At 51.2% G+C, this 26,414-nt stretch overlaps 1 protein-coding gene across 7 annotated transcripts in view; it reads left to right on the top strand.

Annotated features, from left to right (window-relative positions):
- ANO10 (anoctamin 10) overlaps positions 1 to 26,414 on the top strand; it is a 165,263-nt gene that overhangs the window by 133,628 nt on the left and 5,221 nt on the right. The window contains exon 13 of one of the 7 annotated variants that reach the window (XM_036266154.1): positions 8,275 to 10,325. The exons of the other annotated variants lie outside the window; for them this stretch is intronic. Within the exon in view, the coding sequence (XP_036122047.1) occupies positions 8,275 to 8,292 (18 nt within the window). The 3' untranslated portion in view covers positions 8,293 to 10,325. Of the gene's footprint in view, positions 1 to 8,274; positions 10,326 to 26,414 lie in introns of those variants that run through there. 7 annotated transcript variants of the gene reach the window in all.

Raw genomic sequence — 26,414 nt, 5'->3', positions numbered from 1 at the left:
ACCTGAGCTAGTTAATACACAGAGACTCCAGTTTACAATGGCGTGACAAAACCCAAATCCTAATAATGAGCAGCAAGTAAGTTGAGTGAACTAAATAAACTAAGCAAAGCAAAACTATCCGAGCAATGTTAAATAAAGAATAGAGCTGGCATTCATCAAAGGCAGCGAGTTCCAAGAATCACCCGGGGCGCCCCCCACGGTTTCTGAATCCGCCTTCTCCAGAAACCTGCAGCAAGGCTTTGAGTACACAGAATCCTGAATATCTGCAGAGAGAGAACAAGAAAGTGTGGGCAGAAACAGCAAAAAGCGCCACAAAAGTGGAAACCTCTTCCCAGGACTTCCACATTTTACTAGAGACCAAAGAAATAAAAGAGAGAATAAAACTACGAGGCTGGAATCGAGCCGTCCTCCCTCGCGGCGGCGGTTCGGGTCATTCCTCACCTCCCCTGATGCCGTTGTCAGACCCACCGGCGCGGCCGCTCGGTGCACCCGGGCAGCCGGAGTGAGGAGGCGAGGACAGCGCTGCGGGCTGCCAGGTGGGCGCCCGTCCAGTGTTCGGGTCATTCCTCACCTCCCGAGGCCGTTGTCAGACCCACCGGCGCGGCCTGCTCGGTGCACCCGGGCAGCCGGAGTGAGGAGGCGAGGACAGTGCTGCGGGCTGTCAGGTGGGCGCCCGTCCAGTGTTCGGGTCATTCCTCACCTCCCCTGATGCCGTTGTCAGACCCACCGGCGCGGCCTGCTCGGTGCACCCGGGCAGCCGGAGTGAGGAGGCGAGGACAGTGCTGCAGGCTGCCAGGTGGGCGCCCGTCCAGTGTTCGGAGTATTCGTTCAGCTCTCATCTAGAGGAGAGGCTGAGACCACATGGGCGGGGGTGAAGTGGATGAACCCCGAGGGGTGGGCAGAGCACGGCCCCGCCACACAGCAGCGCTCCCTCGACTTTGCGGGGAGCACGTGGGCCTCGACATTCAGATCCTCCACTTACGTGGGTCCTCCTTCCGAAAACATAATCACCTGAGGATGCCCACGCGTCCTGACTCCTCCCGCTGTCCATCCTTCTGTCCTTCCACAGTTGTCCTCCTCCCGCCTTGCAGGAGGAGGTGCGTGTCTCATCATCCCGAACCGACCATGTGCCTTGTTCCCCGAGCGAAAACCTCCCAGGTGACAGAGAGCCTTTCAAAACAGGTGGCAAGTGCACCCCAATCTCCCGCCCACTAAAACCAAATCACCTCCTTAAGAGATGCATCTCTAAAAGGTATCCAGAAACCTGTGTCCAATAATTGTTTATCAAAATGTGTATTACATTATATAATTTTAGTCAATTATGCAGCAGTAATATTATAATGACCAGTCAGTGCAGAAGGAAATTTTAAACACTTATAGTACAGGACATTTTTCAAACTCTTAAATTTTCATTTATGAACATATTATACATCCAAGCAAAAAAAAAAAAAAATTGGTAGGATACATTTCTTTGGAAGAAGTGGAAAGAAACTGATGTCAAAGAGAAAAAAAAAGAAAGACATAAAGTTGTTACTATTAAGAGCATATTCGTGTATTTTTAACATGTGTGATGGTGGATATCACATTAGTATGGCACTTATTAGACTTGGATATCTTTAAAAGAGTGATCTCATTTATTTTTAAGTGCCATTATTTACAGTATGGTAGAACATACATTTTGCAACTGTTTAATTATTGATAAAAATCCTCGAGGTCAACTTGAAATGTGTGGGAAGATGCACAGCCTCCAGAAGCGTTAGGGCATGTGAGCAGACGAGGTACAGCTGTAAGCCTCGTCCTTGTCCGCTGACTGCAGTCCTAGTGGGTTTCAGAGGCTGGGGCTGGCGCCCTGCTGGCTGGCACGTGCACCTTACTCCAGGTCGAGGCCCGGTCTGCTGGCGTCCATGAAGCTGTCCTCTCGCTCAGGACTTCACGCCGTCGTGTTTGTCTGAAGCAGAGGGTCTTTGCCGATGTTGGACGTTATTAACATGTCTCATGGCACTAACTGTGTCTACCTGAGGGTACTGTGGAGCTGTCACGTTTGCTTGGGGGGCTCCCAGACATTAGTGTTTATGATGAATTTGGCTACCTGACTCCCGAGGCATCTGCTCCCAGATGTCCGTCTCTTCAGAGATGCCCTGTCTCACCGCGAAGCAAAGCCCTAATTCAAAGACAAGATTTAATCACACTCGTCTCATTGAGGAGTGAAACACTAACCAAAATTCTGTCTCCTGTTATTTAAAAAGAAGAAAAAAAATCTAAAAGATTTTAAGCCCCTCTGGGCTTCTTTCCCCCGAGGATGTAGATGTGATTCTCTGATTTAGCATCACCTTCTAAGAAACACGTGGTTTTGGTGCTGCTTTTGCTGTGACGGTTCAGGAGGGACAGAGCTGTCTGAAAGGTTCTGACTCAGCACATTCATCAGACGCTTCAGTCAGGGTGCCCCTCGCTGGTGCTGAAGGTGATTTAAATCAGAGTGCGTGTGGCTCAGATGTCTCCGTCTATCACGGGGGCAGGAGTCAGGGTTTCTCAGGATCTTGACTGCAAACCAGGGAGAAGTGTTCCTCCCTCCACAGCGTCTTGTTGAAATGAGTAAACCTGGGCCGAGATCTGTCGTGCCCTCTCTTTGTGGTGGCCGGTCCTGCTGTGTGGGCCCAAGTGTATGAGATGGAGGTTGTCAGCACTTTCCACAGTCCCCAGGTCCCAAAAAGTCCAGCCAGTCCTAGCTATGAGAAGTCACCTGCTTTGTGCTTTTTAGAAACAAATTAACTGGCGTGTCTTCAGTTTACTTGCTGAACTATTGACATTTCTAGGTTATAGGATTTTTCTTATTTTTCTTTAATCTGACATTTAACTATCTGCTTTGTAAATAAGCAGAGCCTTGACTCACTGGGCTGTTCCCGTGTATCCAAGGCAGAGAGGGCGTCTGCCCTGTCCTCTGGTCAGTTGGTGGGCCCCAGATTGAAAACGGAGTTATTGAAAACATAATTACAATATCTCATTAACACCGAGCCTATCTCCAGAATTACTATTAAGTGACCAGAAATTGACAGTAAGCTTGTCAGTAGAAATCATTACATATGATTAGTTATTATATTGTATTTAATTTATATTTGAATTGCTACTTTTCAATTCAGTTCCCATTTTGTGGACAAAACACAATTGAGAAATGTAAGTCATCAGTGTTCTTTTTTTTTTTTTTTGTATTTATCCTCACCCGAGGACATTTTTCCATTTTTTGTTCAGGTAGAGTGGGAGGGAGAGAGAGGAAGGGAGAGAGAGAGAAACATCGATGTGAAAGGGACACATCGAGTGTCTGCCACCCGCATGACCAACCAGGGCCGGGGACAAACTGCTACCGAAGTACACACCCTTAGTGGGAACCTTCTCTGGACGCAGGCGATTCTCTAACCACGGAGCCAACCAGCCAGGGCAAGTCATCAGTGTTCTTAAATGGGGCTATGCACCTTGAATGTAGAATTTTTGCCCAGCCCCCAGCACAGATAGGTCCCGGACTGCTCAGGTGAGCGCAGACCAGAAGAGTCCTGGGCCACGTGTGAACGAGTCGGGCCGCCTCTTGGCAGGCCAGTTTTTGTCTCATTAAAAAAGGTGGGACTCCGTGGTCTGTGGGAAGGCTCCGACGACACATTCACGCCCAGAACTGCTGTGGCTCTAGCGCAGGACCCGAGCCCACTTGGAGAGCGCTGTGCAGGTCCCAGCTCTCAGCCGGGTGGCGGGCGAGTGCGCAGTGCAAGCGCCCTCTGCAGTGTCAGGCGGGAACTGCAGCGTGTCTGGATACAGGCGCGATAGATGCACTCGGATGAGAGTAGACTGAGCGAAATAAAACTGCTTTGCAAAGGGCATTTTCAAATGATCGGGCTTCCGTTGGTGAGACCTTTACAAAGAATTCTGGACAGTAAATATCATCCTAGTGATGCCCTTTTATTTCTTTTCAGATTGATTTAGTCAACGCTCAGTAATTTTCAGATCCAATTAAAAGCGGAGAGGAGTCTCCGGGTGGGTGGCCTGGAGCACAGGGACACAACGTCCTGCCTGGGAACAGGCCTGGGCAGCCAGCCCTCCTGGAGCCACACCCACAGAAGCAGAGCTGGGTCCAAACGAGCCTTTGAGAAAGATAACAGCCTAGGAAATCCATTGAAAGAACTAGATAAGGGCTTTAAGAAGATACCACAATGCTAATTATAGCCCTCAGTGCCTCAGATCAGATGTGGGACCCTTGACAGGGCAGGCCGCAGGCCAGCCTGCATCCTCATGCCTTTGTTTTCTGTGGCTAAGTCCATTCACACCATTTCCAGCAGTTCCCAAGAGCCTCTGGGCTTCCCCCTGGTCCCCGCCGTGCAGTTGTAGTAGATAAATATGCACTTTCAGTGGGAACTGATGCTATGGGACATGCAATCACATGTGGTCCGTCAGCACGACCCTCAGAATGAAATGCACCAGCTAAAGAACTGGCCACCACGGAAGCCAGGGGCAGGGAGTGCAGAGCCCTGGTGCTTGGGGACGAGGGGTCCATTTCTCGGGGCCCATTTGTCAGGGCCCAGCCTAGGAACTCGAGGCAAAGAGAAACCAAAGTTTAGTGTTTCGGGAATTCGGGTGGCCCTCTGAGCTGGCCTGTGACTTCTTCCTGTGTCAGACGGTTTGTCTCACCTTCAGGGCGAGTGACTTGACCTGTCTTTGTCGTAGTCCCCCCAATCCTGAAACAAATCCAAGGGAAATGGTGCCACCATGTAAGGTGGGGTGAGGCTGGAGGGCGACCCTGTGAATAAGGCAGAGGGAAGCAGGGCGGTGGGGGTGGGGCCCGCGGTGATGGTGAGGAGGACCTCATGCTCGGGTGCCCTGCGCAACTGGGCAGACCAGGAAGGCATTCTGGGATAAAAGGCACCCTAAGAGGATGAGTCACAATTCCACCTTTGTGGCAGCCCCACCTGTTTTTCTGACATGACCACAGCTGTGCAGTAATAATGACAGGGTGGTAGCAGCTGGCATGGGTGGTCACGTGAGCCAGGCGCTGTCCTAAGCCTTCTGCGTGAGCCATGGCTCCTCAGAACAGGTCTTGGGGTATGATTTATCTACAATTCACAGATGTTGACTTTCTTCAAAGGCGATTCATGCTGTAACAAATATGGCTCCTGGCGCCTCTTCAGCCCCCTCTCCTGTCACATTTTTCTATTCCTGTGGGGTCCCGCAGGATTGCACTGCTCATGGATTCCCAAGCACCCCTGCTACTTTGGGACTCTGCCGTCAGCCTCGCAGACCCCCCCCCCCCCCAGGGGAAGCCTTCCCTTCCCTGTGGGACCCAGGGACCTGTTGCCCATCCTGTGCATTCATCTCACTGCACGTGGCCAGGTGGGGAAAGTCCCCATCCCCCCTGTTGCTCATGGGGGTGGAATTCTTGCAACATTCCAAGAAACAGAATTTTCTAAAACTTGCTTGGGAGAACAAGTGATTTTTGTTTCTGTGCAGTTACACCCCTGAGTTTTCAAGGTCCCATTTCCCCTTGTCTCGCCAAGGAAGAAGTAGAGTTGTGGCTTCAGTAGGGCTAGAATCAGAGTCGGTGTCCAGAGTTTCATGTTGGGACAGTCCAGTCCAGCTTGTGTCCCTCACTGCAATCCCCAGTCCTTTGCGTGTGCGGTCCACAGGGCCACGTGGCCATGGAGAAAACATAGGCGAATGCAAGGAAGCAGGAGCTAGAGAGCCCCACGAGCCAAGAGCAAGAAATACCTTTGCTCAGGGGATTCTGTATTCCCAAATTTCTGTGGGCTTTCAGTGACTATGCCCATTCTGGTCCTCACCCGCTTGTTCCCAGGTGTGACTGACAGGCACTTTCCCAAGTCACCCCAATTTCATGGCACATGCATCTATCTCCCCTTTGTTGGACCCCTTCCCCAGTGATTCAGGAAGAATGGGCTGGTGGTTCCCTGGGGAGAGTGAAATTGCAGCTTCCTGGTGAAGCTGCCAAATGACATCCCTATAATGTCTAGCCTTCTCTTTGCTCCTCTTCTATTATTAATAACTAGATCATTACAATGGTATCAAATTCCTACTCTTGTGTCCCCTCACCCAGCACAGGGCCTGATGCCCAGTAGAATCTGAATAAATCTCTACTTAATCAAACTGAATTTGTTGATGCATACCTAGTTGAGAAGCTAATAAATTAAGTAAATGAGAAATGATGTCCTTGGACAAAAAAAGAGAAATCTTAAAATAGATACTGTGGCAAAAAATGGAAACAGTTAGGTCATATGCCTCTCTGGGATCGCTAGGGAAGAGAACGTATTCCGAGAGATTGCGTGTGAGCACTTCATGAGGACCCCATGCCAGCCTTGGCAAAGCTCACATCCCATTTTATTTCCAGAATAAAATGGCTGTGGTTGACATTAGTAACCAGGGTGACTCCCCAAAGATTGTAAAACAATCCCAAATCAAGCCAGATAAATTCTAAAGTAGTTCATTTGCACAAATTCAGACCCTGGAATAATTCTTTCCTTACCATTGATAGATAGACATTTTCCCCCAGCATGAGGAAAAAACTCTTTAAAGTACACAGAGGCATACAGACATTAAAATAAGATGCTTCACTAACATTGTAGAAAGCTTCTGATCATTTTTGTCTTCACTAGTAAATTTCTACATGAATTGCTACATATTTCCCTGGTTTTCTAAGAAAAATTGAAAATGTATATATCTTAATTATTCTCCCAGATGTAAGAAACATGGCGAAATCAGAACCAGATTTATTTTTACTTGTAGAAATGACTAAACAGGCCATGGAATTTAGCATTTACCCAGTCCCCGTGTGATTGGACCAGGGACCATGCTGGCAGAGGGTCCTGGCAGCACAGATCCATTCCCTGCGGACGCCCAGGCTGGCCGTGCTGTGCTTTGGACCATGTTCCCGTATGTCATTAACAAGGGTCTGTATTCGTAAAGAAAAATCCACCCTATAATAAATCCTAGAGATTTCAGAATGCTTAAATTATATTAAAAAAAATAGATATATTTTGGAAGATAATTAGAAGTTTTAATCTAACAGTACCAATCTCAGATTCTATTCTAGATGAATAATTCCATGGTTTTGAGAGTAATGATTCCATTGCTTGAGGGGCAACAGGTGTGAGAGTAGGTCTTCCTTTTCCAGGTAAATGCCTAGAAGGTTATATATGCATCTATTTACTTGTTGTTTTTACCAAGTGTTCTAGGATATTAAAAGGCTATGCTGTTGGTTTCATCAAGGTCAAAGATATTTGTTTGTGACCGCCAGACCAGAAGCTTTCTAGGGACAGGATTACTCCAGACAGAGAATTTATATTTGTTGAATGAATGAGTCAGTTATTAAAGGAACATCACCAAGGTCAAAGCTCCATACTTTTGTGCTTTTTTCTATTACGAAATTATAATCCTTTGACTGTGAAGTTGTCTTCTATGTGTAAATTTGGGATTCAGGAAATCATTATTGAGTACTTACTGTACCAAACACCACAGACTTTATTTTTAACTTTTTTTTAAATTACTAGTAAACTGCTAAGATATAAAATCTTTTACTTAATGTAATGAACAGTATTATTTTCCATTGATTTATAATCCTAAAGATATGATTGAATTTTATGTCATGCAAGAAATATAAACTTAAGATATTGGGAAGAAAATATAGTGATTGATAGACCAAGAAACTTAGACTTTAAAGTAAATCCCTAAGAGCAGGACATTTAGTGATTTGCCTCTGTCTCTTAAGAACAGAATTCAGAAAACAAGAAATGTTTGGGTTTAAGAACTTTTTGAAATACTACCTAATTAAAGGAAAATAATCACTTTGCATTAACAATGGCGCTAAGAACACAAATAGTAAATCATACTGAATTCATACATAAAGCAAAATTAAAATATAGATATTAAAATTCAGCAACAAACATTAATTGAGTACATTCTGTGATCAGAGCAGAAAAATATAAACTATCAGAAATTCCCTGCATTGTGTATTTGTTAAATGTTAGAGGTGAAAAAACCCTTGATCCTGTTCCAAACCCTGATTTAATAGATTAAGGAAAGAGTAGGTAACTGTGATTGTCTCTTTCCAAGACGGTCCCCAGTGTCCCTGCCTCGTATTTACACCCTGTGGATTACCATCCCCCCTTCCGTCTTGGTTGGTCTCCCCAAGAATACCAGACAAACGTTGATGTCTCCTCTGAGGCTAGGTCATAAAAACATGACGGTTTCTGCCTTCTTCTCCCTCTGGCAACACTCGCTCTTGGGAAGACTGCTGCCGTGTTGTGAGGACACTCAGTGCTGGAGGAGACATCAAGAGAACATGACCTCTGAGCGGAGCCCGGGTGACAGAAGCTCCTCGTTCCTGCCCCTGTCCTTGCGTCGGATGTTCTGCCCACTGTTCCCACAGTGGAAGCTGTTTCAAGGACGCAGCCTTGAGAGAGTAATGTGGCGTTGAGACCATCTGGACTGTGTACAGGACTGAACCCTGTTAAGGCCTCTATATAAACTTTTAGGCCCTGGTGGGCCAGTACAAGAGCTCCTTGTCTTTGTAGCCTCCCAGACAAGCCTCTTACGTAAGTCCCCCTGCCACCCACCCACCTAGAATGGTCTGCCTTTGTGTATGGGGTGTAGTTTCAGATTTCACCAGGGAACTGCTGAGGTTGCAAACTAACAACACTCAAGCAGCCAATGGAGAGGCCCACGTGACCAGGAACAGGACCTACTGCCAGCAGCCATGTGCGTGAACCATCCTGGAAGTGGATTTTCCAGTCCAAGGATTGGTAAACGTTTTCAGTAAAGAATCAGAGAGTAAATATTTGAGGAATTTGGGCCTTGCAGTCTCTATCAAAACGACTCATTTCTGCTGTTGTAGTGCAAAAGCAGCCATGGAGAGTATGTAAATGAGAGAGGTTGTGTTTCAATAAAACTTTATTTACAAAAACAAGCAGTGGGCCATATTTGGCTTATGGACCATAGTTGGTTATCCCCTCCTTAAGGCCTCCTAGTCAAGCCATCAGATGACTATAGCCCCTGCCCACATCCTGACTACAGCTTCATGAGAGGCTCCAAGCCAGAGCCACCCAGCTGCTTCCAAATTCCTGCCCCAGAGAAAGTGTGAGATAATAAATGTTTGTTTTCAGCCACTAAATTTGGGGGTATTTTGTTACACAATAATAGATAACTAGTGCACCCATAATCCAGGAAAGGAGGCTGGGTGACAGATGAACCGAGTTGAACTACGAGTTGGTCATTGTTGAAGCTAGGTGATGGGTAGATACATGGGAGTTTGTTATATTAGCCTCTCTACTTTTATGTAATAAGTTGAAAGGAAAAAAGAAACCGTTAAATGATTTGTCTAAAACCAGACCATTGATAAATCACAAAGTCCTGTCCGCATATCCAGGTCTCTAGCTCTGAAGTCCCACGTTCTCCTGGCTCCCTCTTCCCGCATAAATAGCAACCAGTAAAGATGTAGCCATCTGCCTGCGTTTCCTCCTCTGCTCTCCACCTTAGTGCCTCCAACGTCACTCAAGATGGTTCTTTGGACACCATTGCTGTTGCTGAACCATCCTGGAGGCCTTTCTCCTTTCTACTGTAGACTGTGCCATCAGTCATTGCTGAGAGATGGAGCCTTGTTCAACGATCTACAGAGTCCTGCCTCAGTGTGGCCTGGATCTCATAATACTTACTCTTGACGTTCTTACTGAACCCTGGAGTCAACAAAGTCCTAGCAAAGCCATCATCTTAACAAATCCTTACACAGCCTCTGAGGAGATGCCTGGTGGGTTTCCCTCCAGCGTTTCGTCGAGGAGGAAGTAGACTCAGAAAGTTTGAGCGCCCAGCCAAGTGAATGTAGCAGGGCGCAGGACCTGGCTCCGGGTCAGTGTTTCTTCCTCCCTGAACTCCCTCTCCCATGCTTCAGGAGAATCAGGTAGAATTTGACATTAATAAAATGGTCACCGTGTGAAAGCACCTAGCACAGTGCTGGCATGTAGTGAGTTCACCTTCTCTTCAGAACCCCTTCGAGATTGGAAATCACCCTGAAAGGGTTTAAACTGACAATACAAAAAACGTAACGTATTGATCGTTGGGTACCTGAAATGGATGTTTGAACAAGCTGTCTTGTGATCCATTGCGTGGACTGCGTGGTGAGTGAGTTGGATTCAGAGAACGGGCCTGGATTGTTCTGCCCCTGTCGTTCCCCAGAACCATGAAATGAGACTTGGTGTTGGATTTGGGGCATCGCATGCTTCCTATGGCTGCCCTTGGTGAATGCCATTTGCAAATGAGATGAAATGATGTGAACGGGTGAAGAAAGGGTTGGGGCCAAAGAGCAGGTTAGCAGACCTGATGTGGTGCCATTGGATCCTGAGATTCAGTTCAGAAGTACATCATCATCCCTCTCCTTTGTCCTTCAAAAATCTGTTTAATGCGGTGTTCGCCTCTCCTAAACTTGTGGCTGGGAGGAAATGAATCTTCCCCTCATAAATTTTTTAGTTTTTATTTCTTAATTTTCTTATTGGTGGCTATCCTTTTAGAGTCTGTAAGGCAGTTATTATCTGCTGGGACACTGTATTATAAAGGCTCTACCTTTAAATTCTTGCCTACCCCCCACCCCCATGAAAAAAAAATTGGAAACAAATCTCTTATTTATTATTTGGAAAATAAATGGATCTCAAGGTTGTCTTCACTTCTTCATGCAAGTTGCTCAAAGCAATGTTTGTGTGGGAAGATTTGCAGGCTATTTTGTTTGAGTTGTCTTGGAATGAAGTGATAGGCACATTTTTAATTTGTACGTCTGGTTTCCGTCACCGGCATGAGGGAAGCTGATCTGCCAGATGCCTGGAGAACGCAGCTCCAGCCGCGTCTCCTTCCACGTGTGATGGATATTGTTTTGATTGGAGACAGAACAAATCCAGATTGTTTTCTTTGACTTCTTGGACTAATGGGTTCACTTATTGTTAATGTATGTTGTAGAAAACCATTTCCAAAAGCATCAATCTGGGTTATTTAAATTTTCCTCAGGATAGCTGTGCACAAATCATCTCTGTGAAAATGATGTGTGGTGAAACAATTACAATCGGAGAAAGTCGCTAAGGAATTGTCATTTTTCTTCACAGTCTGTACCAAAACATTGGCCTTAAGTGAAGCATCCTGGTTCTCTGAGCAGGAAGGGTGGTTTGCTTGCCTGGGGTTGGGAGGAGGGGTAAAAGAAGAGCTTTTGGGGTCAGGTATACATGTGTCAGGAATCCCAGCTTCACTGTTACTAAGTGACCCTGGGCCTCAGTTTCTTCCTCTGTAAAGTGGCACAATAACAAACAATCACACAGGGGGAGCGAGTAGAGTCGAGCACAGACTAACAACTCAGTTTGTGGCTTTTCCACCATTTTCCACTGTAGAGCAAATGGGTATAAATAACAATTTTTAGTTGAGTGCAACAACTTCTTGCCCATTAGGAGATAAAATCGGTATCTCCTCCTTGGAAATAGCTGGTTGTCTTCGTGTCCCCTTGGGGATCTGGCCGAAGAGAAGGATCTGCCCACTCTGGAGCTTTACCTGCTGTCTGGCAATGAGCGCGCTCAGATCCCTCCGGCCGTGAGTCCCTAAAAATAGTTGCAGTCCAGCTATATTTTAACCCAAACCAGGTCATCTTGAAATGCTAATCAACCCAGACTCATTTGGATTTCAAATGGATTTCTGGAAGCGAAGAGCGGCGTCGGGCAATGGGCAGTGGCCTTCCTTCAGAAGTTACAGCGGGGCTCTCGCTGGACAGTTCGTCTGGAGCGCACGCTTCAAAGGATCAGTCTTTGCTCTTTTGGTGACAGAATTCACTGCGCAGTAAATTTGAAATAAATGAGAGAGCATAGATTTTCTAAGAATAATGCTGTGAGTTCAACGTGATAGATCTGAGCTTCTGTTCTACATGCGTACACGTAGTACGAATCTGTGTGTACGGCAGACGCCCCCCCGCCCCCCTCCACTCCCCGTCTCCAGCTCTCCTGTTTTTCTCTCTCAAGGATGGAAAAGGTCTAAGGGCAGAGTGGCTATTCTCTGAATTTGATGTTATCCCACTGCCCTCTGTTTAACCTCTGTTCTCTGTGCTTTTGTTACTATTTGCATCCTCATTTTTTGTTTGTTTCATTTCCTTTAAGCAAATTATCTTGCTTTTCTTCTGTTTACCTTTATAGATGCTCATGCATCTCTTTTTATTCTGATGGTTCCGTCTTCCAGTCTCCAAAGTACGTGGTCTCCACCCTTCCCCGGACGGCTGCATGCCTGCTTGGGAAGCTCTTTGTGGAGATGACGTCCCTCTCTTAATGGTGGGGGGTGGTCCTTGGGGGCTTTAGAGCCCTCCCATCTGAGCTGCCAGTGGCCTGTGCTGGCCAGGCCTGCATGGTAGAGCCCTCCCAGTACGGCGGTCCCTGTAGGGCCCGGGAGACGGAGGCTACCTTCCTGGTAGCGGCCCTGCTGTCGGGGGTGCAGCCTGCAGCCAGCTGAACGCAGTTCCCTCCAGAGCCGGCTCGCCTCCCCGACGCTCACAGACCCGCTCACTTCTAAGTGCTGCCACAGCAGATGGCAAACAAGGAGCCCCCTAAATTGCACTGGAATGCAATTGCACGTGCATCCTAGGGGAGGAAACTTTCCACCTCTCCTGTGGACCTTCGAGGACTTAGGCAGAGAGGACGGGGAGGAACAGGAAACAAGGCGGAGCATCTGAGAGCTCTGACGGAAGCTGCCTCCCGCCTCGGGCCAGGACTGTTTTGTTCCCGAGTTCAGGCCTTTTTACGGCTCTCCTACAGCAAAGATTTCGTTTGAGATCACGGTGCACATAATTTTCATTGTTCAAACAAGGCAGGGAATAAAGACGGTGGTTTGCCATTTGTATGGTTTCCTTCATTTGATCAAAAAAGAACATTCTAACTGGCTGCGAGGTCCCAAGGCTTAGACAGCCCCAGCTGGAGAGACGCGCAGCTGACGCGGAAGTGCGAGCGCGTTCTAGAACGGGGCGGCGGCAGCGCGTGGGGCTGGCTGTGCGTGGGGTACTGCCCACTGCGCCGGGCTTCTGTGCCGTTGTCGGCAGCCGTGCCTGGGATGGCGGGAAGCCCCCAGGAGTCTGGCCATCGTACCAGCCATTGTATCCACATTCTCTTAAAACTGCATCGGCACTGGCCACTGGGTGTGACGCTCTGAGGTACCCAGCACCCCTAGGCTCTGCCAGATTCTCTTTTAAATCAAGTGGACTTGGTTAGACATGCTTACGTGGTTAGGTTAGAAGTCCAGTGGAGGGCAGAGTGGATTTGGTGTTCACTGATGTTAGTTGATGCCCGGTTGTTTTCCATCCAGAGCTGTAGGAATCGTATCTAAGCCATCCGATGTCCTGTGACAGCCCAGTGCCCCTGCTGTCTTGCGCGTTCGTTACAAATGCACACACATATCTTCCCTTCCTGGGATGTGGGCCCGTTCTATCGAGACGCAGGATGCTCAAATCCGACAGCTTATCTGTAGACAGAAAAAAAAACCTAAGTTCTCGTGAGTTCGTGACATCTTAACACAGCGGCAGTCTCAGGAAGAAGTGACGGCTTAGCACAGAGCTAATCCCCTTGACGCCGATTTTTCTGAGCAACAGTGGCTCCAAAATGCAGTGGTGTCTGAGTCTTAAAATACAGACTGAGGGGTCTTTAAATGGTCCTCCATTAGGCTGGAGACCATCTGCTTGTTTGCAGCCAAAGTATAAATTTTCCACTGCTCTGAGCTCCGAGACGATGGCTCCCCTCCCCCGCGGAAGCTCCGCCAGCCGCTCCGCAAGGCTCTTCCTCGGGTCCACGGATCTGACTGAGGAGCAAGGGGCCCAAGGAAAATAGAACGTCTTTTCAGAACTGAGCTCCGTCCTCTAATCTCCTCCTGGGTTTCACAGGATTAAGCCTCCTTTAATCTGCCCCCATCGAGTACCCATTTGCATTCGGACACTCAGTGGTGAGTCAGCTGTAAGACCCTTGTCAACACCATGCTTTTGAAGGGATGTAAATAAAGCAGGGAGGCCAGTCTCTGCGACAGGAAAATCACTGCACAGACGCGTACTTGAGTGTGGCCCCCCGTGGGCTGTGCCTCCCTCTGACCCTTAGGGCCGTCCGTTCTGAATTAACATGGTAGTCAGACTGTGTCTGCCTGTCCGGTTTTCCGCCTCCCTCCTGCAGCATCCCTACTTTTAAGTGTAACAGCGAATCAAAACACTTACTGCCCAAGGCTATAGACATAATGGTGGAGGAAGTAATTGGTCTTCAGTGCACACGCAGAAAGGTGTACCCATGCCAGCAACTCGCCGCAGAGCCTCATGAGGGCATCACAGGCAAACCAGCAAGGAAGGGTTTGGCTTCTGTTTGCCCTGTTACCAGAACTGCAGCCGCGTATTCACCTTTCAGAGAAGTTACTCTTCAGACCACGTGCAACTGTAGTCCCCACCTGGAAACAGAAAACATCTTTTGCACAAATCGAGCACTGTGGCACCCCCAGTGTGTCTCCTGCACGGGGGGGCAGCGAGAGGAAGCAGTGGGTGGACTGGGCTTGGTATCGGCACCTTCTTACTAGACATGTAACTGCACAGTGTGGATCGAAAGGCACTTAGGGTCCTCAGAGCACATCAACATCGTTACTGTGCTGCCGCCTTAGAACGGTGTTGTTTTTAAAGACAATATAAATAAAGAGGGACTCACAATGTTCGAGGCATAAAAATGTCCATTACAATCTAGTTAATGGTACTCAAATAGCACTGCCCTGCAAAAGCAGACATGGGGCCAGCAAGCACATTTTAGTATTTTAAAATAAAAATTTTTAAATGACAGTAATAGGACATATTTAAAATCACTTAGAGGAAAACTCTTTTTGCAACAATTTAGTAAAATAGAGTTGAAAAGGGAAATGTGTGAGTTTTTGTTAACGCAACGTTGACCCAGGTGTGAAATATAAAGCAGATGGGTTAGTTTTTATCTTACAATTTAGTAGTGTAATACACATATGCTTTTGACTTTTTTGATTGTAATTGTTCTTTTACCGTTTATTAAAAATAACTGCTGAAATTCATCCCATTTCGCTGCAGTGATGAGTTATAAGTAACGTGAACTGCATTTTGTATCTGGAGAAACGAGATTCTGGGAGATATAGGTGCTTGGCCATGGGGGAGGGAGGAATGACTCCCTTTGCTGGACGTGGACCTGGCATGGCGGTGGCGGTGTGTGTGCCAACCAGCTCACCGGATACCGTTGAATATCCCTAGTGAACGTGACCTGAAAGCGAGGCTGGTGTTGCACAGAGATGGTGACTGTACAGAAAATACCCAGAGCTGCAAAACTGTCACACTGTGACCTCTCTCGAATCCCCAGCCAGAAAGTAAGAGCCAAGTGCTGGCAGGAGGGTGGCCCAGGCCTGGCCTGCAGGCTCTCCAGGGCGGTCAGAGCACCAAGCTCAGATTGAAGGGTTGGCTCAACCTCCAGCCGCCGCGTGATGCACCCTTTGTTCTTCTCTGACGTGTGTTGTACTTGCTGTCTGAAGGGGCAGGTTTGGCAGTGGTATCTGTTTGGTGAAGCTGTATGTGCTGGTAACAGTTCCTCAGTTGCCAGACTCTGAAGTTACACCTTTGAGTTCCTCAAAGGAGCAGGCGCCAAGTTGAAAACCAGACCCATGTTCAGAACCACAGTGTGCTGCTGGCTTCCCTTCGGCAGGTTCAGGAGCGATCACTGAGGCCTACACTAATGTAACTTAAACCTGGGAGGTGTGCTTAATGAATAAACTGTGTCAGTAAATCGGTTTAGAAGAAGGAAGATTCTTCTTACATCCCCCGAGGACTGTCTCTGACCAAGAAGAGCGCACCGAGCTCATGGGCTCTGTGATAGTCTCATTTGCTAGGGTGAGGAATGTATGTCCCTAACTTTTTAGTCAGTAGTGTGTTAGTGGTCTCACACCCTTCCGCCTGGGCTGGTCTCCCACCTGGTCTCTCCTCCCTCCTGCCCGATTCCCGTTAGCTGCCACACGCTCTCCACGTTCTGCTCCTGCCCAGAGCTCAGCTCCTCCACGCTCCTCAGGGGAAGCCCGGCCCTCAGGTGGCCGCTCCCCACCCCACCCCCCCGCGCAGGCGCCTCTCCCCGGTTCCCAGGACACTGTCCCTGGCCCTGCACTGTCTTCACTCTGCTGGTTCCCTGTGCCCACTCCTGGGAGCGTCTCCTCTTTCAAGATGTATGGGCCACCACCACGGGGAGGCTGTGCTTCGGGGCACGGATCTGTGTGCTGGCTCAGGCCTCGGCCAGAGGGCCTGTCCGGTTCCCCTGTGCCTGGCTGTGGCAGGGGTGGCTAGAGCGACTTCACCCCTCGGCCTGCTGACCGCAGACGTGTGTGTTCCCAACGGTGGTGAGTGCGCAGCGGCTCGAGGCAGCGCCACTGTCCTGGTGAAGGGTCTTTGGGGACAGGCACTGTGTCTGGGCGTCCGAGAGTGTGGGGACGAAGCGGGGCTTTTCCTTGGGGTTAGAATGCTGCAGTCAGTCTGGCCGTCTCCTTAGGTCAAGGGACCCTCACCAGCACTCTGGGAGCTGATGGGTCTGAGCCCACAGCAGCCATGGCAGCTCGGGCAGGTCTCGAACCCCTCGCTCGTGTCCTCGTCACTGAACTGAGGTCTCGGGCCAAGTAATGCCCAGGGGCCAGCGGTGCTGCCAGGCAGCTCCTCTCACCCGGAGGTGGGAGTGCACCCGGCAGGGTGGGCAGACCAGTGGCCCGGCCCCCAGGTGCGCACATGACGGTCACGTGATCTGATGGCCCACTGTGTAGAAATGCCCACGTTCCCATGGGGAATTGGGGATGCTGTAAATGGAAGCTGAGGTTTACATCATCTTTTTTTTTTTTATCCTCACCCAAGGACATTTTTCGATATTTTGTTCAGATAGAGTGAGAGGGAGAGAGAGAGAGAGAAACATCGACGTGAAAGCGACACATCGAGTGGTTGCCACCCACACGACCCAACCAGGGCCGGGGACCAACTGCAACCAAGGTACGTGCCCTTAGCGGGAACCGAACCCGGGTCTCTCCGGACCGCAGGCCAACGCTCTAACCGCTGAGCCAAACCGGCCAGGGCTACATCATCTTTTTTGCTATAAAGTTATGAACTAATTTGAACTTTTTAAAAGGATATGACACAGCTCTGTGGGTACCTAGGGGTCTAAGGAAGCAACCTGCTTGGGGAGACCTGTCTGTAGGGTGCACTGTGCATGTCTTGCTGTGATGAGTTGGTCTGTCACGGAGGCCCTGACTCATTCATGGCTGGTGTTCCCACCAGCCATGTGTATGCTAGAGACAGTTTCCATGTCCTGGCAGCTTACCAGCATCACAGGGACTGTTGTCTGAACATTAGTAACAAACCAGTGGGAAAGACAACGAAGGGGAAGAAGGGTTCTTTCCAAAGTGTCAGACTTGACTGCAGTGGACGGCGCCCACTCCCCACCTGGCCGGGCCGTCCTCACACGGAGCCGTGGGGCCTGAGCTGTTATTTTTATCCTCACCCGAGGACATTTTTCCATTTTTTGTTCAAAGTGGGAGAGAGAGAGAGAGAAACATCGATGTGAAAGGGACACATTGAGTGGCTGCCACCCGCACAACCAACCAGGGCTGGGGACAAACTGCAACCGAGGTACGCGCCCTTAGCAGGAACCGAACCCGGGTCTCTCCGGACCGCAGGCTGACGCTCTAACCGCTGAGCCAAACCGGCCAGGGCTGAGCTGTTCTTTTAAAGATGCCACGTTTCACAAATGGGGGCGAGAGCGCAGAGGCTCGGCCCTTCCCAGCCTCCCAGCCAGCCAGCTGACCCTGCAGTATCCCAGCTGGCCCGGCAGCGTGTCCAGTTCTGCCTCTGTCTCTGGGGATGACTCTGGATTCCGTGGGAAAGTGAGTCCACACGTCCCTGACACTTACTACCATCTGGTAGGACTTCCTAGCTCAGACATGCTCCATTTACTCCTGCCTCTTCCAAGACACATTTTTTTAAAAGGGAAAATATTTAAAAAGCATAAATCCATTAAAAATGTTGGAAAACAAGAAAGTGTACCTACCATTCGCTATCCGAAAAGGTTGAGACATGTCTGTAAAATAGAAGCAGGAGGACAGGTTGACAGAGAGCAGAGAAGCTGTAACCCTTCAGACAGCTGGAAAGGCAGAGTGGCCCCGAGGGGGGCTTTCCCGCAAGGAAGGGACCAGGACGGCTCCTGGTGGTCCCACAAAGGGGCTCCACTTCCCGGAAGAGAGACCTCGGGTGGGGCTTATGGAAGAGCCGTGGACCTGGGAGGGATCTCCAAGTAACGGAACTTCCCAGCAGGGGGCACCAGGAAAAGCCATGGTGCCCAGGGACGGAAGATGCCCACCCCGCACACCTGGGGCTCTTGTGGCTCCTCGTGGGGCTGCAGATCCACCTTCCGGCTGTGCGAGGTGTACGCCGCCCGCCGTGTGCGCAGGTGTACGCCGCCTGCTTACACAGTCCTCCTTTCCTTTCAAAGGGGGGCCACGGTGGGGACAGGAGAGAAGAAACCGGTGGAAGCTGCCTGTTCTTATCACCCAGTCCTCTCCCAGATGTGAACAAGACCACCAGGGATCACCTGGTTCTTCTCGTAAAAACGTGGGGAAACCAGCTAGGAATATCCCATATTTGCAGAAAACTAACAGTATGAGAGAGAGAGACAAACATGGGACGTACCACTGATTTTGACAAAGGTACAGAGACAGTGTAGTAGTGAAGGGACAGTTTTCTCAACAAGTGGGCATCCACACACAGGGGAACGCGGACCCACACCTCACACCCCTGGTGCTGGAGCGCTGGGCGTCCACACACCTCACACCCCTGGTGCTGGAGCGCTGGGCGTCCACACACAGGGGAACGCGGACCCACACCTCACACCCCTGGTGCTGGAGCGCTGGGCGTCCACACACACGGGAACGTGGACCCACACCTCACACCGAATAACTCCTAGACCTAGGTTTAAAACCAAAAATTGCACATCTAGGAAAAACAAACATGGCATAACATCTCTGTGACTTGCATTAGGCAGAGGTTTCTTAGATACAGCTCGTAAAGCATGATTCTTAACAGATCGAGACGGCATGTCATCAACACTGAAAACATGCTTTTCACTACCTTGTATACAGAGTCAGAAAGCTGAAGGGAAGGCAAGAGAACCTTCTGGAAGACCGTCCTTGGGGGCCTCTGCACCCTGGAGTGCCATCCCTGGCCTTCAGCTGCCTCACCCCCACCCAGCACACACCCCTTTCCACTGGGTAGGATCAAAGGGTGGCTAAACCACAGTTTCTGCAGATCAAAAAACTGGTTGGAGGAGAAGCCTTCCTTGACTTCCTGTGGCCATGAGGGAGGTGGGAGACCCGTGGCTTAGAGCCAAACAGCCTGCATGTCTGAAAGCTAAGACCTTTGTGCAGGTCAGTGCTGCACCTGTCAAGTGGGAAACGGGAAACACGGGGGGGGGGGGGGGGCAGCACCTTCAGCCTGCGCGGCCGCGCCCTCAGGACTTGTTCCACCCGGCGGCCATTGTCCCCGGACCACGCCCGTGTGCGGGGTGCTTGGTCATGTTTTCTACAGATTCTAGCCGATGTTCTTGCTAGAGGAGGTCCAGGCTCTGGCGTTTTACAGGGGATTAAACATCCCTGCGCAAGGCGGAAACGATTTCAAGAAGGAAGCCAGGAAAACAAATGTCCTGAAAAGGCTCAGAGTCAAGAGGTGAGAGTGGAAGAATTTGACACAAGGGGAAAGAAAATGCAGAGCTGCTGGTGGTGTGTTTACGATAGGAAGGCTTCCCACCGAGGGTCAATCTGGACTTGTCAAGGGGAAGCTGGACAAGGGAGCAGCACAGGTCAGGAAGCCTGCTCTGACCACACGGGGCCTCGGAGCCGGCTGGGACCAGCGGACCCACACCCCCTGCCCAGCGGGAAGGATGCTGGCGCTTTGGCACATATTTCTAAAATGTGAGAGCAGATTTGCCAGCACTTATCGGCCCTACCAGCCACCCTGAACTTCCCCTGGTTTTCGTGAGCATGAAGTGTGATTGAGAACACAGTTATCATACCCTGAGAGTTCACACCTTTCCCTCCCTGCGCCGTCTCGGTCCCTAGGGTAGAGTGGGATAATTAGGGGTGGGTGGGGTGCAGACCACAGGCTTGATCGCCTCACCCTGGAAAGGGCAGATGAGAGGGGCAAAGAGCTGGCGGTGGAGGAGGGGGTGTGAGGGCTCAGACCCGCCTAGGGAGCCCCACTCACAGGAGTGCCCGAGGTTTGATGTCGGAGCTCGAGAGGGAGACCTGGTGTTGGAGGTCAAGTTGCTGTAACTAAAAGAAAGGGAAGTCAGTCCTGCCCGGAATGTCAGAGGGCTGCTCTGGGTTCTAAACGAGCTTCAGGTGCTGGTACCACAACACCAGAGTGAACTTGACAAAATCAGCCAGCGTCATGAGGAAAACGTGAAACCATAAAGTTCTCATGAAGAGTCTGTTAGGGAGGAAACCGGGCCCGCGAGCCCCCCTGGCCGGGATTTAGTTACTAGCTCGTGGCCAACTACTGGGAGACTGAAGAGGCACCTGGCATCTGGGCTTCTTGAGGGACGATGGGGGAGGCACGGGAGCCACAGAGGGCGCCTGTTCCGAGTGGGTCTGCCGAGCTGCCGGGGAGGTGCTCGGGGGGAGGTGCGTCCCCAGCGGAGTGCTCGGGGGGAGGTGGCCGTGGGCTGGGCGGAGGCTTTGTGATGAAGGTCCAAAGGGGAGGCTAGCACCTCACCCAAATGAGCTGACGGTTTCACATTAACTGTCTCGAGAGCACGGAGCACAGCAGAGTGGAGGAGAACCGTCTGCCGAACGAGGCCTGTGCGGAGCTGGCAGGCTCCTCGCTGCAGGTCAGATGGTGGACGGCGCCGCCAAGAGCTTATGCAACCAGAGGCCCCCGCAGAGGCGTGCCCAGAACAGCGACCCAGGCCTCCAGCCTGCTGGCCTCCTCTGCTGCCCCATCTCTCCCCGGACTCCCCACCTTTGTCCCTTGCTGGCACACTGTCCCTGCTAGAAAGCCCCTCTCAGCGGCGGCTCTGCAGATGCCTTCCTCCATGGCCTGTCCTGACTCCCAGCCCCTGGCCCCCAGTCCCTTCTCCCCCCCCAATCCGCTGACCCTCAGCCCTCTCTCTCCCAATCCCCTGACCCCCAGCCCCCTTCAGATCACTGGCCCCCAGCCCCCCCAATCTGCTGACCCTCAGTCCTCTCACTCCCAATCCCCTGACCCCCAGCCCCCTCCAGACCACTGGCCCCCAGCCCCCCCCAATCCACTGACCCTCAGCCCTCTCTCTCCCAATCCCCTGGCCCCCAGCCCCCTAGCCCCCAATCCCCTGATCCCCAGGCCCATGGTCCAAGTAGAATTGCCCGCTGCCCCCTTGTGTCCCCACCGAGCTCCCAAAGCCCAGCGCGTACCAGCACCTCAGCCCTGCACCTCTGGCTGCTGGACCCAAGCTCTGCTTGGAGGGGCCTGGATGGTGCCTGGGGTCTGCAGAGAGCCTGGCCCGAACAGTAGGTATTCACGACTGTCCCCTGGTCCAATGAGTTAGTAGGTGAGGGTCCCCGCTGTATTCTGGGCACACTGAGAAGAGTGTCTCTCAACTCACAAGTGCCCCTGAACCTCGGTCCAGTGCAGATTCTGACTGAGCAGGTCTGGGCTGAGCCCCTGATTCTGCCTCAGGCCAGGCTCCCAGGGGCAGCTGGGGTTTCCTCCGAGCTCCCTGCAGAGCACCCCTGCTGAGGGGCCAGCAGAAGGGCAGAGGGGATGGAGGCAGGTGAGCCCTAGAAGTGGGTTCAGGGTCCAGCCCAGGTGTGCCATCCTGGTGGCCAGAGGCCCAGGTGTCTCCCACACCCTCCCAGGCCTGCTGCAAGCTCTTCACAGCAGGAAGCAGAGTTACCTGGTGGTAAATACCCCATGGGGGCAGTGGGGACTCTCCTTCCCCGAGGAGGAAGAGCACCCCCTGGAGGGCAGAACGGAGAACTGTCGGCAGCACTGTTGGCAGGGTCCTTCCTCCATGCTGCCATTCTTGGTGCTGGGCGTTGACCCCATGCGGGCTTTGCTTGGGAACAGCCGTCCTCTCCTTGTGTGCAGGCCTCTTGGCTCTGACTCACCCGCTTCATTCTGTTCCATTTCTGTCCAGTGTGTTTTCCTCTGTGGTCAGCCAGCACTTCCTGCAGCTCAGGACACTTAGCCTCAGGAGTGCCTGGCTTTTCTCCCGCACTGAGGAAGCCTTGATGCTGATGCCAGTTCCTTCCAGAAGATAAGAACGGCGTCTTCCCTTCCAGTGGTCTCCCTGCCCTGTTCATTAAGCCTACACATCAGGAGCATTTATCCATGCTCTTTGCCATGGACTTCTCTGGAATGCTTGGTTCCTGGGGCAGAGCAGACCTCTACCCCCAACCTGGTACGCCTGCACGAGTATCTGTTCGACGCACGCTTGTCGGACTCTTCCAGAACTAATGGAAACGGTGTGCTTCCCCACCCGGAGCCACTCACACTAACTGGGCCACCCATGGCTTTGCTTGGTGGCACAGAATCACTTCACTGACCCCTGGCCATGTGCTCCTGAAACATTATTCTGTCTCTTCTTAAATTACAGGCCATTCAGGGTAACAGGCAAAGTTCATCTGCGCTTTATGACTTTTACCAGGGGACCCCGTTGGCAAACAGCGTGTCGGTTCTGCTCTCGTCGTTCCTGGCTTCACACAAGAAACCAGAGGAGTCGTGGTAGAGGGAGAACTGACTGTCTGAAGGCGTGTTTAATTCAACACCTATCAGAAGGGTCAGCTCCCGTTTCTAGACAGTAAAGCAAGGAAGCAGACTTCTGACACTAGAAATCTGACTGTGGGTCTGGAAACTTGGTCTGTAGCCGACAGCCCGACCTGAACGGCGACTCTGATCTCTTCTCCCAAGGTCCGGCTACAGAGAGCACTGACCACGCGGCTAGATGCCATCTTTCCAGAACTTTCCAGTTTCTGAAAAGTGTGGGCTGGGAGCAGGGAGCAGAGCTCGGCAGAGTGGGGCCGTGGAGGGCGCCGGGACTGGCCCCTGCCCTGCGGGGGCCTCAGGGGCCCTGTCGGGGCCGTGCCCTCTGCCTCCTGTTGGCACTCTCCCAAGTGTGCTGTATACATGCAGCTGCCACGTTCCAGTCCTAGCTTTTATTCTCTTTCTACATCCACAATGTTCTTTTAGTAACACACTTGAATTTGGTGATACTGACCTCACCTAAAGAACCAAAAACATCTAAGTTATCCATGCATTTGGGGCCTAAGAAAAATCAGAACTTTTCTATTTCCCGTAGGTGGGCAAAGTGTGAACCTGTGATATGACATAAGAATCATCAGTTAGCTGTTACGGTATTTCCATTCTTTGGGAAAGAACCGAAAAGAGGCTTTGGAATGTGGTCCGAAACGGACAAGCATATTTATTTGCACACACCCTCTCTCAGCCCACCTGACACACCGACCCCGTGGCATCCGGGATCTCTCCTCTTCAAGGCCGAGGGGCACGTGTGTGATGCTCTGGGAGCTAACCCCTGATGGGTCCCTAATTGATTTCAGTGAAACTGTGATCGTTGCAATTTGGAAAACCCAGCCTTAGCTCATTGAACACCGATGCCTATGCCACCAGCCGGGTTGCCCCTGACCACAGACTCACTCAGGAGAAACCTGCTGAGGTTTGACCAGATTGTACTCAGGTGTCAGCCACGAATGCTCGGGTTTCTGCATCCAGGCTCCGTGTTCTGATCAGGGTCCTGGGTTTCTTTGTTCTCAAAGACTACAGCACACACGTGTGCAAGTCATTTCTTCCTCACAGACGCAGCTGTGTGCCGCCTGCCTGCGGGGTTCCTTGGTGTGGGCACACAGCACTGTGCCCTGTTCCTCGGTGCGGGCACACAGCATCACTGTGCCCTGTTCCTCTGAGAAACACGTGTGACCCAGTTAGCATCCGAATTTGGACTGCAAGTCAAAACGGGGAAGTGGGTAACCCACACACGGGTCCCCTGGGTGTGGGTAAACCACATTCTAGGTTCCTACAGGGAGCCTCTCTTTGGGGGTGCAGCCCAGCCACTTGTGCTGGGTGTTTGTTACCCCTCATGCCCACCCCTACCCCCACCCCCAGTCCTGCTCCCAGCCTGAACCCTGAGCTCTAGGATGTTCCCAGACTAAAGAGGAAGGTTGACCAGATCATCATCTCGGCCTTGATGGTCACAAACCTTTCTGGGTCTCATCTCCCAAGGAACCCTACTGACCCCGGCACACATGTGCTGTGAGAAGCCACTGCCTCCCTCCCTGGCACGGAAGGAGCTGTGTCCTGAAGGCCTGGCACACCCTTCCCCCCGGGCTGTGGCCAACCTCAGATCCGGTGTGCTGGCCCTGTGCTGAGAAGGTCCGTCCAGGAGGTGCCTCCTGCAGACCAGGTGCTGTGGGTGATCTGGACATCACAGGGTGTGCCTGTTGTGGCTGATGGTGGCCGCCAGACGGTCCACCTGCTCTCTGACGGACAGACAGTCCACACCATGTGTAGCAGGACCTGGATGGAGGGTTTCCTCCACCTCCACTCTGCAGAGTAACCACACACCAGGGGGCTCGTCACTTCAGTGAACGGTGCCTTAAAAAAGCAAAGAAACGAAGTCGTTTTCCCTGATTTGGGGCGAACCGATCACCGCACTATTTTTACATGATTATTTGCCAGGCTCTAGGAAGTGCCTTTCCCCTGGGGACATCCCTCCGTGTCTCCCTCAGCCTTGCCTTCGTCACCCTCTTACTTGTGTGGTCGTGATGAGATGGCTGATGGCCGTTCCAAAAGTATTGATCGCAGTTTTTACGCGTGTATATTATTTTACTGCCTTTTGATAGTGGGGACACTGATTCTTTTTATTTCCAATTACAATTCCACTTTGCAAATTCTGTCTGCATTCTGACCTGATCCTCCATGTGGGGGCCACACGGACCCGGGCCCCTGAGAGGACCGAGCGGAAGCACCTTCCCCAGGCCTGGCCTCAGGCCGCTGCCCTTCGCGGATGTCCCGGGGCACCCAGAGCCCACCACTCCTGCCCTCCACGCTCGCCTGGGTGTTGCCTGAAGGCCTCATTCAGTCCGGCTGCCTGTAGCAGCACCTGTCCTCAGTCTTCTCTCGGTGATGCAGGAGGCAGCCCCCTGGAGCCCCTCCTGTCCCGAGGTCTGTAGGCTACCGGCCCCACCGAGCGCCCAGAGGTCCGGCCCCTGCTCTCCGGCAGCCCCTCCCCCACCCGCCTGCTGTCTGTTTCAGCGCCTTGCGCGCTTGCGATGTTGCCAACTAAGTTTCCACGGTGTCTTCCACATTTTCCTGTTCTTGTGCCCTTTAGAAGCCTCTCTTTAAGGGGAGCAAATAGGATTTCTGTTTTTTTATTTTATTAACTCTTCAACTTTCTTTCTGGAATTTTAAAATCTTGTTTAAATGTGTGCTTGCGTGTCAGGCTAGGGGTTAGCATGGTGTGTTCCAGGTTAGAGATATAGAAGAAACAGAAAACCCTGAGCCAGGTGGGACAGGACACAACTCAAGCCTCACTGAGAATCCAGAAGGTCCCAGCAAACCCTCATGGGAGGGCAGTGTGGCCCCGCTGCACGTGACGGAATCTCAGCACAGGTGACCCCGTGGACAGCTGGGTGGTGTGATGATAGTCACCCCCAGAGCAGCATCTGGAGGTACCAGCAGGCAGGGGCTGGGCAGCTCAGGCTGAGACTGACTGCCTGGCTCAAACCTTCCGCCAGCTGTGTGGCCTCAGGCAGGTTTCCCAACCTCTCTGTGCCTCAGTCCACCTTTAAAGCAATGACAGTGGTATGTCTCTCGCAGGGTGGTTATGAGGAGGAAGGAGCTGATGTATATATAGTTAGAACAGTGCCTGGCATGTAATGTGATCTAACTCTTAGTCAGTGTGAGTTTCAGTAACAGGAAGATAATGAACTATAACAGACATTAAAAGTTATGTCACCAGCCCTGGCCAGTTTGGCTCAGCGGTTAGAGCGTCAGCCTGCGGTCCGTAGAGACCGGGGTTCGGTTCCCGCTAAGGGCACGTACTTCGGTTGCAGTTTGTCCCCGGCCCTGGTTGGTCGTGCGGGTGGCAGCCACTCGATGTGTCCCTTCACGTCGATGTTTCTCTCTCTCTCTCCCTTCCTCTCTCCCTCCCACTCTATCTGTACAAAAAATGGAAAAATATCCTCGGGTGAGGATAAAAAATAAAAATAAAAAGTTATGTCACCAAAGCAGGAGAAAAAAGTGGTGATTACAAGGACAATTAGAAACACAGGAAATGGGGAGGTTGGGAGGAGAGTGGCCGGAATCCCAGGAAGCTGGCACAGAG

This window comes from Molossus molossus, unplaced genomic scaffold, assembly GCF_014108415.1.
Source record: "Molossus molossus isolate mMolMol1 unplaced genomic scaffold, mMolMol1.p scaffold_m16_p_18, whole genome shotgun sequence".
NCBI lineage: Eukaryota > Metazoa > Chordata > Mammalia > Chiroptera > Molossidae > Molossus > Molossus molossus.
Note: the sequence above shows the minus strand (reverse complement) of the source record. Positions and strands in the feature narration are given on the sequence as shown.